This window comes from Pseudochaenichthys georgianus, chromosome 10 (assembly GCF_902827115.2).
Source record: "Pseudochaenichthys georgianus chromosome 10, fPseGeo1.2, whole genome shotgun sequence".
NCBI classification, from domain to species: domain Eukaryota; kingdom Metazoa; phylum Chordata; class Actinopteri; order Perciformes; family Channichthyidae; genus Pseudochaenichthys; species Pseudochaenichthys georgianus.
The window spans coordinates 19,332,642-19,348,027 of NC_047512.1; the positions used below are offsets into that span (position 1 = coordinate 19,332,642).

General features: G+C 42.4%; 1 protein-coding gene across 2 annotated transcripts; it reads right to left on the reverse strand.

The window, feature by feature from the left end:
• Nucleotides 1-181: 181 nt before the first annotated feature.
• On the reverse strand, nucleotides 182-14,942 carry kdm2ab (lysine (K)-specific demethylase 2Ab). 2 transcript variants are annotated; one of them, XM_034092526.1, is made up of 23 exons: nucleotides 14,754-14,942; nucleotides 14,293-14,333; nucleotides 12,564-12,702; nucleotides 12,357-12,435; nucleotides 12,130-12,176; nucleotides 11,190-11,368; nucleotides 10,510-10,616; nucleotides 10,224-10,317; nucleotides 9,677-9,830; nucleotides 9,466-9,581; nucleotides 7,648-7,774; nucleotides 7,252-7,526; nucleotides 7,050-7,127; nucleotides 6,501-6,746; nucleotides 6,196-6,324; nucleotides 5,589-5,675; nucleotides 5,002-5,220; nucleotides 4,769-4,798; nucleotides 3,208-4,310; nucleotides 2,543-2,706; nucleotides 2,258-2,404; nucleotides 1,916-2,131; nucleotides 182-1,702 (listed from the first exon to the last, which is right to left on the reverse strand). In XM_034092526.1, the coding sequence occupies exons 2-23, from the start codon at nucleotides 14,326-14,328 to the stop codon at nucleotides 1,521-1,523; spliced, it is 3,954 nt and encodes a 1,317-aa protein (XP_033948417.1). In that variant the 5' UTR covers nucleotides 14,329-14,333; nucleotides 14,754-14,942; the 3' UTR covers nucleotides 182-1,520. The 2 variants fall into 2 exon arrangements, with proteins under 2 accessions (XP_033948417.1, XP_033948416.1); XM_034092525.1 differs by having other exon boundaries at nucleotides 3,208-4,313.
• Nucleotides 14,943-15,386: the final 444 nt, after the last annotated feature.

Sequence of the window (15,386 nt, forward strand, 5' to 3'; positions counted from 1 at the left end):
GTGTTTACAACCTAATTCATAAACAGTTTATGAATCCTTTATAAGGGTCTTATTGTAAAGTGGTACAGATTCTTGATTGAAGGACGTTGAGTTGTAACAACTTCTACACTGTTATTACTTTTTATCTAAGAAAAATATAGTTGTTCTTCTTCCACCACCGCATTTCTGTGATAAGTCCGACCAGTTGTTTCTCTTTTTTATTGAAAAATAACACAAATAACATAAAGTGAAAAAAAGTATTCTGAAAATAATTACAATGCTACAAGAATCCCGTTTTGATAATCGAAAAGAGGAAAACACATTTACACAAAAGTATATTTTGATATACTTATTTTCATTTGAAGGGATATGGCCTGGAGAGAACTCTGGAAAGAGGCCTTTTGATACAGAACCACTAGACTTTATAACGGAACCAAAAAATGAGCAACCCCAGCCCCCAAACTAAATTGTACATCCCTACACTGAATTGGACAAGGTCATGAAGTTCCGAGAAAAGTAGATACTTTAACATTTTCATCAATGAAAGAAAATAAATGTATCAAAGAGGAGCAGTTGTATCTAGAATAATAACATGTGACTGTAAAGGTTGTCTCTGTACAAAAACAAAGCAAGTTTGGAAATAATAGCACCTGAAGTCTAACGTTTGTTTGAAAATGCACCGTTTATCCGACACCTAACCCTTGGCTCACTATTCAATGCAACCTGCCCTTTGCTGGGGGGAGGTGTTGTTGCCATGTCGATTGCCTTCTCACAGTCTTTTTACACAAGCTCATCCACTCGATGTCCATGTGCACTCTCCATGTATACCACTGAACTCCAGCTGCACCCAAATGCCTTTCTAAGCTGAACATACAAACACAAGGCATTGCAGTCACTCACTTTATAAATCACAAAGACCCGTCACCTTAAGTCGTCTTGAAAATAAAAACTCTCAACGCATAGTGGCTGTGCATGAAGCGGACGTCATAAAACTTCTAAACATTTGCTCTCTTTGAATCTGACAAAAATAACCATCTATTCAGAGCACCCAGGTGCAGCTGATGAGTTCAAATGATAAATGACATCATAAATAAGACTTAATGGGCATCATCCAAACGTAACAATGCGGTTAAACCCCAAAGGTGAAACTAAAAAGTATTTCCCAAATAGGAATCAAGATGGCGTCTGTCCAAAGAAGAGTTAAACTCTTGGTTATGAGCAATTCAATACAGAACATTAATTGTCATCCCACTCCTGGCAAAAATAGACATTTTACTTTTCCAACAATAACTGAAAAAAGCTGAGTTTACTGTTAAGGGTATATGGAACAAATGTATAGAAAGTTAAAGAAACTTTGTTTCAGCTTTGACGACCCTCTCACCAACACCACTTTAGTGACTTTAGACCCCAGCCCTCCTCTGATGTGAAACCGGTGCTTGGTAACTTCCCTGCATGTCTGTGTCCTTTCTGTCAAACAGAATCACATCAGGATCTGCTGCCTGTGCAACTCGTATTGCCTCTGCAGTCACAGGACGCAGAGCCTAGGATATCCTCTGGATCAGTTTCTCATCTGATAGGAAGTAGAGCATGTTGACTGACAGCTCGGAGATGAAGGCCTCACAGGCCTTTCGGGAGACGCCGTTACATCTTCGCAGGTCGAGCAGAGAGATGCAGGCGAGGCGGCGGAGATACTTTAGACACGTATCTGACAGTTTACTGCAACCTGGGGAAGAGACAAGAACACAGGGCCATTCAAAATGATGCATGTGCGTCATCAACAGTCTCATATATAAATGAAATATCAGACTTTTCATTTGACTAAAGCGGAGACTTGTAAACAACATTGTAGTTGGCCAAGAAAATTACAATTGGTGCATCTGTAGTTTAGTTCATAGTTTTGCATCTTTAATATGATCTATCCTCATGAATCTCTCACCTCCCAGGTTGAGTTCTGTGACGGTGTTCCGGGTGGAGGAGCCCACTGCAGTCAGCAGGTTGATGGAGTTGTCCGTGAGGTTGTTGCAGTGGGAGATGTCCAGTTTTGTTAAATGTGGCATGTGGCGGATCACCAGGCGCAGGGTGGAGTCGCTGATGTCCAGGCCGGCTAGACGCAGACACTGCATGTTGCGCAACTGACTGCGATTGTCACAACCTGGAAGAAGAGAAGAAGAACGGCTGAGTTTTTGTCTTAAGATTTTGATAAAGAAAAGGGAAAATTAGAAGAAAGAGTATAACGTAGGGGATAATAGGATGCAAGAGTTTCAGAGGCTTTCCTCACCTGGAGGGGTGACTAGATCCCTGATCTGAGAGTCTTTGACTCCGTCTGCATACCGCAGGTCAAGAGAGCGGAGGAGAGGGCACGCAGAGGAGCAGAGAGCGGAAATGGATAACCATGAACACCCGGCCAGCATCAGATCCTTCAGCCCTGCAAAACAAAGGAAATGTTCAAATACGGTGGAGGTAGGGCTAACTAAAAATAAAACTAATTAACTAAAGGTAAATATGCGATTTAAAAAAAGTTTGTTACCATTGGCTGAACATCAAGAGAGTGTATTTGACGTACCAGGAAGTCGGCCAACGAGCCAGCTGAGCTGTTTTTTAGAGATGTTGGTCCAAGAGAGATCGAGTGTGATTGGCTGTCTCTTTATGATGCCCGTCAGAGCCTGAGGAGTCACGGTGCGTTTGATGCTCAGGTCGATCCGGGCCCATAGCCGCTTGTCTAAACACCTACGAACAAGCACACAGATTTGGGACACATCCATTTCAAGTTATTTATCTGCAAAGCAATATGACCTACTGACACTACTCGGTTATTAAAGCGGATACACACCATGTCACCACGGAGTTTGCATTAGAAAAGATATTGAAAACAATTAGGAAAGAAGTTTGTGACAACTGAAATCCACTTTAAAAAACCTTTTGACCACTTTCAACGGCTGCAATGAAACTAACGGTAAAAATAACCGCAACTCAGAACAATCTGATCCCCTTTAGATGGCTGTTTTAATGACAGCCATCTAAACCTCAAACTACGACCTGAAAAAAGAAATAAACACAAGTCTGTGAAATGATGTTTCCATTGTTCCATTTCTCATGAAAAAGATGATAAAAATAATTAGCATTGGAGCTTAACGAAAACGGATATTTTGCAAAACAGGAACACGATGCAGTGGAATCAGATATCATAACCCCCTTCCGAATAAACCCCTATCATCCAACAGGTCTTACCATTTGTACCAGTTCTTGCAGACGGCCATGCAGACGCAGAGATCTGCCCGACTCAAGTAACGGAAGACAGAGACCCAGACCTCCCTCTCGCAGCCCGGCCCGCTGGCTCCGTTCTCCCTCTCTGCCTCGCCCCCCCCCTCCTGCAGGGCGGACAGAGGGATGCGCAGATGTGGAAGATCGGGGGTCGACGAAGAGGAGGCGCCGTTGCTCAGTTTAGCCGGCCTGGTTTTCTGAGAGTCCTCCAGCCTCTCTCGATTGTCTGTGTGTCCGCTCGGTGTGTGTGGGCGTGCGTGCTTACTGGAGTGTGGATCAGGACCGCGGTTCCTAATGGGGGGTCTGGCGAGGACCCTGCTCTGGTTGTGTATTGTGGAAGGGGGAGTTTGAGGGGCGATGGCTTCCAATTTGGGGACGATAGCCGACGGGTCCCGCTGGGCTCTGGTTCTGGGCTTTTGGACTGCAACTTTTCTCCTCACCGTCTCACCGTCCTGCTCGCTCTCCTCCTCATCCTCCTCCTCCGCTCTGTTTTGGTTGGCCGCCTCGCTCAGGTCCTCCTCTCTCTCTTTGGCTGCCTCTCGCCTCGACTGTGGCTGGTTCTCCTTATCCAGCCCCCTCCCGCTGTTCTGCCCCTCTTCCTCGTCGCTGCTGCTGGAGCTGCTGCTGTTGCTGCTGCTGCTGTCCTCCGACTCCAACTCTTCATGGCTTCTACCACTTCTCATGCCTCTCCCCGCTCCTCCCCCCCGCAGCCTCACCCCTCTCCCCCTCCCTCGGCGAGCCTCTCCCTTGGGCTCAAGTGCCAGACCGAGGGAAGACTGCTGCTGCTGCTGTTGTTGCTGCTGCTGCTGCTGCTGCTGCTGCTGCTGCTGCTGCTGCTGCTGCTGCTGCTGCTGCTGCTGTTGCTGCTGTTGCTGCTGCTGCTGCTGTTGCTGCTGCTGCTGTTGCTGCTGCAGCAAAGACCCCATCCCCCCTGGAGAGCTGGGGTGAGGAGGTGCTCTGGCCCAGGTGGAGCCCCGGCCTCGGCCCTGAGAGAGTCTGCTGGTGGCGGAGCGCAGCCTGGACGGCAACCTGGAGCACAGCGAGCGGGGGGAACGCTCCTGAGACGACTGCTTCTGTTGGGGAAACCAAAACGGACAACAGATGAGAACAAGATAGAATATGCTTCAAACACTTAATTCAATAATAGTATTGTCTCTGCTCACAATGACCCACAGCACCTGGAAATAACCAAGTGCCACATCGCAGCTGCAATGATGTTCAATTTCACACTGCTAACTGCAGAGTTGACGAAGCAGACAAATAATCTAAAACTATTTTGATAATCAAATCATCTTTAAAATAGTTTGTCGTACAATACTGGCAGACAACCACCACATGTTCACCGACGAAGAACCCAGAGATTTCCTGCTTAACTCGGATTGAAATCTTATTAAACTGAAAATCTTTAGTACATTTAAATAAACTTCTTGGACAAAGGATTTTATTTTGATGTAACAAGGTCATTGAACAACAGTACTGTGGAATTAAAATAGAATACGCAACATGACGATAGAAGTGCACTGCTTACCGTTAACATTTTGCTGCGCTCTAGTTTTATCTGCAGTGAACAAAAAAGGGGTTGGGACATTAAACAATGTCAAACAAAGAAAATAAACACATATTTGTAACTGCTGTTAAGTCAAAGGAGGTGACTTGTATCTGCAGCATCTGTCCACCCAGCGTCAGGGTTAAACCACATTAAAAAAAAAAATATGATTCGATAGATTTAGCTAGCTTTTGATCATTAAAACACCAACTTACCCTCTTCTTCAGTCTGAGCTCCAGTGCATTTGCTCTTTGTCGGTTCTGTTGATGCTGCAGGAGCAGCTTCTGAGACGGTGGGGGAGCCGTGGGTCGGGAGGAGGAACCGCTACGTGTCCCTCGTCTCGCCCCTACGCCGATGCCTTCCCGGTAGGGGCGTTTGATCGGTGGCAGAGCGGTTGAGCCCTCCGACTCTCCACTCTCCTCATCGCTGGTAGACTGGAGTGGGGGGGCAGGGAGAGAAGATAGGTGAGTATGAACATGAAACATATGAACACATGGCGAGAGAGAGAGAGAGAGAGAGAGAGAGAGAGAGAGAGAGAGAGAGAGAGAGAGAGACACACAGAGAGAGAGACAGAGAGAGAGACAAAGAGAGAGACAAAGAGAGAGACAGGGTGAGTGAGGGAGACAGAGAGAGACAGGGTGAGTGAGGGAGACAGAGAGAGAGAGTGAGTGAGACAGAGAGAGAGACAGAGAGAGAGTGAGTGAGACAGAGTGAGACAGAGAGTGAGTGAGTGAGTGAGTGAGTGAGTGAGTGAGTGAGTGAGTGAGTGAGTGAGACAGAGAGCGAGAGAGAGCATGCTTACCTCTGAGCCTGAGTCTTTTCCATGGTAACATTTGGGACATTCCCAGCAGCTGGGTAGATCTTTATTGATTTTCCCTTCACCAGGCTCCTGAAACAGCAAACAGTTCAAATGTCTGAGGGTGTTTCTCAATGTCGAGTACGCTTGCTTGGTAGCACATGTCTTCCGAGCATCTTGCTTCAGAAGCGAGGCAAGAATACTTCCTGGCATTCGGAAAACAAAGAGTGGAACAGGCTAGCAAGTGTGCAAGTGTGCGTCATATGAGAAGCCCCGCTTTACATTTTCCGCCACACATTTGGGGAAATTGGTCCGTGCACAAAGCATTGTGGGGATTTTAAGAGCACGGAGTCTACACATGTGCAGCCTCGACATTTCTCCAAACGAAGTACGCCGGGCTCGGTAGTTGCTGGACATTGGAACAGTCCTTCGGCGGCACTCGATAACGTAGTATGCTTGAAATAGTGGCTCTGGAGCAGCTTTACTCGACATTGAGAAACGCCCTGAATCAGCTCTTCAGACCTGCGCATGCAGCTTTATAGCGAGCAAAACAGATCATGCCATAATTAGGCAGTGCACTCAGTTTATAGCCTCACTGTTAGAAGCAGATTACCTTATTGCATTGACGATGGACTATCTGCGAGCACACAGAGCACTCCATCAGGGAGTGAGTGCTGGGATTTGATTCGTCAGACTCCCCTTCTACACATATGGCACATCGCGCTGTGTTCGGCAAGGCAGGCTGAGGAGGAGATAAACGTTATTTACTCCAAGGTTAAACATAATATAGTCCTTTAAGATATGATGTTGATAAACATTACTAAGAATTCAAATTCTGTTTTATGGTAATTATGATTACATCATTTAATTTACCCTATTTACCCAGCCTGACATTGAACATACACACAGACAACTCACCGTTAGACACCGTCTCATGATGCAGCCCTTCTTCATGCGCCCCGGACCACCGAACTTCCTCATGTCGTGGCAGAACTGGCAGGTGCCGCACTCTTTCCTGCAGCAGGCGGCGCAGCGCTTACACCTGACCCGCCGGCGCCGCAGGGCGGAGATGGAGGAGCGCTTGATGGACCTCAGGGGCTTGGTTCCCAAGCGAGGACGGTAAATGACGGGGGGAGGGGGAGTGGGGGGCTGGTACCATGAAGGCTGAATGAGGGACATCAGTGAGAAAGTACGGAAGGTAGGTTAGAATTATGGAAGCACTATACAAGGGAAATATGGACTTTCAGTCACCAATACTTTAATAAATATAAAGATGGTTTCAGTTGTGCTTTATACTGCTTTCAAAGAAAAAAAGTAAAGTGCAATTTTCTCCTGACTCATTCGATAACAAATAGCAGGTGGGAATCTATTATTCAACAATTTAGACTTATAATTGAATGTGAAAAAGAAACAATATATTATGACATACTTTGTACTTCCAGCTAACTCCATGTGTTCTGTACTCACCCTTTTGGGCCACTTGACGATGGGCTCTCCAGTGTAGGACAGTTTGGCGTCATCATTGACATGCCCCTTTAGAAGAGTCTGAAAAAGTGCAAAGGAGAAAAGACAAGTTTTAAGACGAAAAGATAAAATATATCTAAAGGTCCACATTAGCAAAGTAGTAGCATCCAGCGTGAGTTGATTGTGAGAGGAACACGGCTCTCACCTTCATGTCATCGAGCAGGGCGTCTGGGTTCAGGATGCCCACAGGGACGCACTTCTTCTGCTCCGGCAGCCCCTCCAGCTTCCCCAAGAGGTTCCACAGCCCCTCCAGCTCAAAGGGAGTCAGCAGGTGTTGAGCTTCTGTCTCTTTAGCTTCCTCTTCGTCCTGTTCTTTGACCGCCTCTTCCTTTATCTCCTTGTTCTCAGTGTCGCTGTCGACTCCATTAGAGGTGCCATTCTTGTTGGAGTCGATGTTTTCCATGTCAGCCTTGGTCAGTCCTGAAAACAGAGAAGACACAATCGTTGAAGTTTATGTCAGTGAGCGATTCATTACTAGGTCTGTGTGAAAAAGAGAACAAAATGAGGGTAGTTGTGTTTTCTTGTGTTGCTCCGTCCTCACCTACGCCCAGGGAGTATTTTTTGAACTCAGGAGTGAGATGGGAGATGTTGGTCTGACAGTAGAGGTATCTCTCCAGGACGTACCAGCACATCTCATAGTAAAAAGGGTAGCGGAACTTTGCTGGCACCTAGAGGAGGAGGAGAGAAACAGAAAAGTCTCAAATGTTTTCCATGTGCATGTTTCCTCAAATACCAATGACAGAAATGTAAACTATGTTTGTTAGCTGCTACATACCTACAAATCAAGTTACTCTTAAGAAGCCCTGAACCACGGGTGGTGCTCCAGCTGATTCTTTTATTTGTAGATCACAAAAAACTTGTGTTCTAACCCAATTCTGAAAATATTCTTATTTTGTCTCCCACGATTGTCAACATGCATGACAAATCCACTTCATTTTTATCAGCTATATTAAGTCTTAGTAACTTACTCTAATTATTGTAATGAGTTCTACTTACCAAAGTATAAAGATTGTGAAATTGTGTGTTAGTGCTACTGCAATCGGATTGTTACTCAGTGTTGGCAGATGTCCTAAACTTATGATTTAAAATGTGTTGAGGAGAGAAATAAGTACAAATCTGTGTATCCTTAGCTTGATGGGTGATGAAAACCTAGTCATGTTAAAAGAATGATATCACCAGTGTTTTTCTATTCCGAGTAATTCCACAGAATAAGACTCTGAATCACGTCTTGCATAATCACAAAATGTGTGTCAAGTAGGGGTGCAACAACTAATCGACTTAATCGATTAAAATCGATTACCAAATTAGTTGCCAACTAATTCAGTCGTCGATTCGTTGGTGACGTCATCACGTGCGTTTTACACGCCGTTAAACTACAACGTTATCGGTACTGGGGACATTTAAAAAATATATGTCATGTATTATTGATACAAGAACATTATATCGCAGTCTTAGTGTGGCCAGCTCGTTTATAATATGCAAAAAGACAAACAAATGCGTCTATGATGTATTTTCGATCAGACGAGATCTCTCTCCCTGGTCTGTGTGGGAGGGGGCGGGGCAGTTTACACACACGCGGCTGCTACATGCAGCAACACACTGCGGAGATGGCGGAGAGAACGCCGCTCCGAGGTGTTGTTAAACTTTACCCGTCTCGATGCTCGTTGCCAAAAGTGCAATAAGAGTTTAGCATGTAAGGGCGGTAACACGATCAATGTATCTAAACATTTAGCAAAAGTGCTCCACATCCAGACGGAGAAATGCACCGGATCGACTGTCTTTCTAGCAGCTCTGTAGCCCCGTCCACGAGTAACGTTTTCACGTCAGGTGTTCTGTATGCTAGCAGCAACACACGGAGTTAACTCCATTATACAAACATGGGTTAATGATTTGAGGTAACCGAGTTATTTAGTTTGTTAAAATTTCAGCCATTCTGTTTACAGTTCTGTCATCACATTATTTATTATTTGCTAAAACACTGTTGTTTTTTTTGATGTGAAATATTATTTATTTAATTTAAATGAAAAGCCATGTTCATTTTGTAAACAATTTGTTAAGTTAAGTTAAGTTAAGTTAATTTAATAATATGTATTTTTTAATCAAGTATTCATCTTTATTGTCTTCATTGTTAGTTTCCACATGCCTAAAACAACCTCAAGCTAAATCTAAAAGTTGATGGCTAAATAAGAGCGCTTGAGAGATTGTGCAAGACGTAATAGTCCGAATAGTCGATTAATCGTTTCATTAATCGATAGATTAATCGACTATCAAATTAGTCGTTTGTTGCAGCCCTAGTGTCAAGGTGTTGTGTATCCACAGCAGAATAAAAAGACCCCAGCTGATGTGAGGCGCTGCTCACCCGTGTGCGATCCTCGATGCTGTAGATGTTGAGCTGCATGGGGATGTTAAAGCTGTGGAGGAAATTCCCCCCAAACACCAACGTGTCCTCTGGGGTGTACACAGCATGGATCCACCCTGCAACAAACAAGACACGAGACGCTGTAGCTGCGTAGTGCTCAAGTGTGCGTTTGATTTTCGGGGTCTGTATACGGCTCCCGTATTTTCTTTACCTGATGGGATTATGAAGGTGTTTCCTTGCTTGAGTTCTATCCTCTGACAGTCAAAGCACTTGTCCCCCAAGAAGATGTCTCCCTGTTTTCCTGATAAAACCCAGTTCTCGTACATCTCCAGGTTCTGGGGTGTGGGTGGAATCAGCCAGAACACCTGTAGGGTCCCAGGTAAAAAAGTGACGTGGATTGTCTTAGGTCAACATTTACATAAAGACACCGCCAGGGCACTCGTGCGCATTTGAATCTGTGTAACAGCGATTACATGTAATATAGAGTGAAACGAAATGAAGATGCTAAATACTACTAGACTAGGATTATTTAGCATCAACATTCTGAGCAGGGTGTCTGGTAAATGGCTTTTTTCCTAGTGCGTGAAAGGCTCAGAAAAATGTACGTCATTCAGGAGTAAAAAAACGTTGCTTCCTTTCGCCATGTAATATTCAAGTCGTGTGAGACAGTATTTATCCGAAAACTCAAAGGCCGTTGGGTCACCACAGGCAGCCAAAACTGAAATGTATGATTTGTGTGCCGTGACACCCGGACTGACCTTTCCTCCTCGCAGGATGTGGTACCAGACGGAAGTGCCTCCAAAGTCGATGTGGAAATCTGTGAAGCAGCCCTGCACACTCATGAGACAGTACCTGAGAGGAGTGGAGGAAACAAGGACACACAAGGTGGATTTGAATAACAGGATAAAGTGTTGAAAATAAAAACAGGCATTAAGAGACTATGAATTAAATCAAGACTATGCCTGCTGTAGGATATGATACGAGTAATGTATCCCAACTAAAGCAGAGCACATGTTACATGTTTTAAGCCTCTGGTTTACTCACTTCTGCACTTTGGGATAATGCATGTCTATGATGGCGTTAGTGGAGTCTCTCTGTCTCTCCTTGAGGTGGCGAGGCCACATGTTGTCCACCCAGTCAATGAGGTCCACCTGGACAAAAGGGAAAAAGGAAAGTAGTATAAAACATACATTAAATGTGTGTGCACCAAACTCAGACTGTGATAAGTGACTCTGCTTTATGCATGTAGGCTTTAAAACAGAGGAGAAATGATTGGGATAAATAGCTCTTCTTTCTTAACAGAGAATTTTCTGGTAAATCATCTTTGTGACTTCAAGGTGTCAGAGTTCCAAAACGACATTGTCAATGTGCATTAGTGTAATTAATCGTATTTTAATCTCGATTACGATTTTGGCTGACAACGATTACGAAAACAACGTAATCGAAATAAAACGATTATTATTTGTATTTATTTTTTAAATAAAATGTAATTGTTTTTTATTTGTATTGGTTTTTCAGTTGAATTATACTTCAAGTTCAGGGTAATCAACTGTTAAAAACATACCGTTCAATTTTTTTTTTCAATAAATGGATGTTTTTAATAATCGTGATATCAATTATTGACCAAAATAATCTTGATTATGATTTTTGCCATAATCGCACAGCCCTAATGTGCACATCGGGGCTGTTGTAAAACACTAACAAGCTCCTGTGTGTATTCTCACCGAAGCCGGCCGTTTCACCAGATTCTCCAGCTTGGTGTGGCTGAACTCCAGACTGATGACGTTGTAGAGTTTTTCTCTCTCTGATGGCGGCGTGTCATAGTAGCGTCTCCACTGAGCCATCGACATCTCGATTCCTTTCTGGGTGTTCACATCCATCACGTCAACAATTCGTCGACTTCCTGCAGAATAATTCATTGGAGTTCAGTAACAGTGCAAACATTTATTATCCTAAAATAGTCATTGCCATTGTGTGTATTACTTTTATATTGATTTGAATGTCTAGCAATTACAGCCTGAATATTGGGAGTTGTGATTGCCACTTTACAGTTAGTTTAAGGCAAGGCAAGTTTATTTATATAGCCCTTTTCAACACAAGGCAATTCAAAGTGCTTTACAAAAAACGAAAGACATTAAGAAAATGGCATTTAAAATCAGTCATTAAAAATAAAAGCTAATAAAATAAACACAAAAAACTAAAATACATGGATAAAAGTTAAAGTGCAGTCTAAGATATGAATAGTTCAATTAAAAGCAGCGACAAAAAGAAAAGTCTTCAGCCTGGATTTAAAAGTAGTAAGAGTTGCAGCGGACCTGCAGGTTTCTGGGAGTTTGTTCCAGATATTTGGAGCATAATAACTAAACGCTGCTTCTCCATGTTTAGTTCTGACTCTGGGGACAGAAAGCTGACCAGTCCCTGAAGACCTGAGAGATCTGGATGGTTCATAATTTAGCAGGAGGTCAGAAATATATTTTGGGCCTAAACCATTCAGTGCTTTATAAACCAGCAGCAATATTTTGAAATCTAGTTTAGCATTTCCTTCATTTATATCTTGATACTTGCTCAAAGATATATATATAAAAAGTGTTCAAATGGTTCTATAGGTCCAACCCGTTGTGTATAAAGATGAAAGCCAATAAAGGGCATAAAATGGGAACTTACCGACAAACAACTTGACATCACTCACACTGAAATCAGAGTCTGGCATTCTGCAAGAGAAGCAAATCAAAAAGCGTGTTATTAAAAAAAAAAAAAAAAAAAGAATCTCCAAAGACAAACAGGTTAAGTGGGTTATTATTATTAGCTTTAAAATAACTCAATCAGCTAGAATACCAGTATATAAGAAATCTAACAAAGATATATGTTTAGAGACAAACAATGTGGCTTACTGTATGCCAAGGCCATTGGCTGCCTCAAAGATAATGGGCTCCCTGAGCCCTTCCCTCTGGATGTACTCAAATGTGAAATCTAGAAAAAACAAGCAACAGAGTATGTAAAACAAACAGTTAGCATGCATCATCTTTACATTGCATCAGACATCTTTTTTTATTGAAATGATATCCCAAGAATATCTTGGATTAGTTTGAACCTCTCACCTTTTCCCTCCATGTGTTTGATCAATTCAGAGTTAAACCTGCTGCACTGCAGCTTCTCGTCCAGGTTGAACATCCGCTTCCCTTCAATTTCATCGTCTGAGATTCCATCGTCTTGGTAGCGGCGTCGCGTCCCTGTACGCTGAGGACAAAACACAGATTCTGTTAACCTCTAGATTAGACATGAGAAACAATAGTGAGCAACAGAAAGAGAACTTCTTTTGTGATATCTAAGCCTCATAAATGGCTTTTTTTTCACTAGATTTGGCTATTTTTACTGAACATCCTAACTGAGAAAATAATGTTGAACATGTATTTTGGTTAATAGAAGCTTACAGTAATTATTTAATATATAGTTACATAACTAAATAAATTATTCTTAAGCCGAGCAATGGATTCTTCATTTTTTTTTTTTTTTAAAAAGGCGCATGTTCTCTGGTATCCACTTTCTAGAAAGATTATTTGGAATTACATTAAAAAAAAGCTAGGTTTGAGCTGCAGGTTTTTTAAAGATATTTGTATACATTTTCCTAAAAAGGATTATTAAATGTCCTTGACATTTTTTGTGTGGAAATGTGTTAAAATTGATTGCATGGGTTAGCTGCTTTTAATTAATATATGATATGACTCGGTCATCATTTAATAATTAATTACAAACAACTGAAATGGTATGGAATGACCCTTAATGCATTTTGTAAATGTTTTTGTTTAATTGATTAGATATGAGGTGACACCCAAGGGAGCTGCCCTCAATATCTCAGTGGTAACAGGGATTTCAAATGAGTAGATAAACTAATGCTTTCACAAGTCACAAATAATACATCCAAACAGATCATTCAGCCAGAATACCAAATCAGTTCATGTGGTAACCAAACAATACAGCATCACAATAGCACGGGTTAATCTTCCACACGCTGACCCCCCTCTTCTGCCCCTCTGCCATTCACCCTATGCAGCACTGCTTGGCTAGACAGATGGATAAAGGACAACACCCCCGCTCTCACATCTCCCCACCCCCATAGCACAAATGTGGTATTATCTAAACTCAGATACTCCTCACTATCATAACTGAGCGGAAAGACAATAAGATGCAACTGAAAACTGTTTTATAAGATTAAAGCCACCAATGCTGATGTTTCCATATAAAGTAATAAAACTGTCAAAGGAAATCAAAAAAATGCAATTAAGGAACACTTTGTGGGCTTTTATTAGGCTTCTGTGTGTTCAACAAATAAGCCTAGACATGATTTCCATAACTACATCCACACTGGTAGAATTAGCTTTATTATATTTAGATATGCATCATTTTAACCCCCCACACACACACACACACCACTACTATCAATCATCTTTCTCAGAGTACACAGTAGGTAGTTTTAAAGCACTCACTTAATGACTTTACAACCATGGGAAAAGATAGTAAGGAGGTGAAACAGGGTATCACAGCACAGTTAAACAGTGAACTTGACCTTCTGTTGAACTCTTTAGAGACAGGTTCATTACTGTTGTGGGTGGCACACAAAACAAAAAAGGGACCACTACTGTCATTACCCAATGTGCCCAAATAAATTAGTCCACACAATCAAATGCAATGGTTTACATCCACTAGACTTACTTCCTGTAGCCATATTAAATAGGGTATCCTTTCACACATGATGATAAAAACCACACACAACATTGTAAACACAGAACAAGTGTTCCGGTAAGCTAACAGTTTGGTTAAGTTACTCACCAGGCGTTTGCTGTACCGTGTATGAGGGTCCTCCATGATCTCTAGAAGAGAAACATAATGACGTTAAATTACACCGATGGTCAATCAGCGTTTCAAAAGTTTTCCTGTGTTTTACGTTTTGTCGGACAGAAACACACACCTCTCTCTCTCTCTCTCTCTCTCTCTCTCTCTCTCTGAGAAGCTAGTTAGCCGTTAGCCGAGAGAGATGCTAAGCTAATGGTAGCAGCACAACATATTTACGTTAAACTTGCATTTCAGTATGAAGACAAGTGCCAAATATAGCAACAACCTTTAAACTGGGATATTCTCCACCAATGTGTCCATGTAAATAATAACGTTATTCCACTGTCGTTAACATAAACTAGAACAGTTGACAAGCCCTTGCTTAAGTCCTCGGCTAACGATAGCTAGCTAGCTGACGTTAGCCTCTATACGGCAGTTGGTGGCTTCTTTCTCGTTACCTCTGCGTTCCAACTCCCGTTAGTGGTGAAAGTAATGTGTCCCAGCTAAAGGGTCCGCAGCCCTTCAGCAAAGTCTCTCCCCATGTTATTCGATAACGGCCGAGTATACTGTTGTATTTATTATTGTGCGATAAAGTTAGAACGATTCGACGCTTCGAGCCGCCATTTTCAGCTGGTCAGAAAACACACATACACATACACACTAAGTAAAAAAAACCTCAAGGTCCACCCCCCTATTTGCCTCACTGCTACAGAAATTAGCATGGGACACTCTCATTGGACAGAACATGTGCTATTTAAACATGATTATAATATGTGTATACAAGTGTACTCGTTTTATCTTCCACTGTCTGGTGGTTCAAGAGTGGGGTGATATTGATTAAATGATAACTCTGTTAATGGAATAAATATTCACTATAATAACTATGAATATACTCCACTTCAAGGTACTGCATTCAGTAGGCCTTCAGATTGTATTTGCAATAATGTAGGGTAGGCTACTTGAAATATCAGAACTTCCTTTTCTGTGTTATTGGATAGTTAAAAATAGCCATTGTAAGCAATTAAACAATTTCTTGCTTGTACCCTGGAAAAAAAATGTTATCATGTAGGCTACGCCTAGGCCTATTTAAT

Excerpts from the sequence above, each read along its gene's own strand:
- kdm2ab (XM_034092525.1), bottom strand. The coding sequence starts at position 14,328 with ATGGAGGACCCTCATACACGGTACAGCAAACGCCTG. Across the intron at positions 12,177-12,356 it reads GCCAATGGCCTTGGCATACA|AATGCCAGACTCTGATTTCA; the intron begins GTAAGCCACATT and ends CTTCTCTTGCAG. Across the intron at positions 7,775-9,465 it reads GCATCGAGGATCGCACACGG|GTGCCAGCAAAGTTCCGCTA; the intron begins GTGAGCAGCGCC and ends CTCCTCCTCTAG.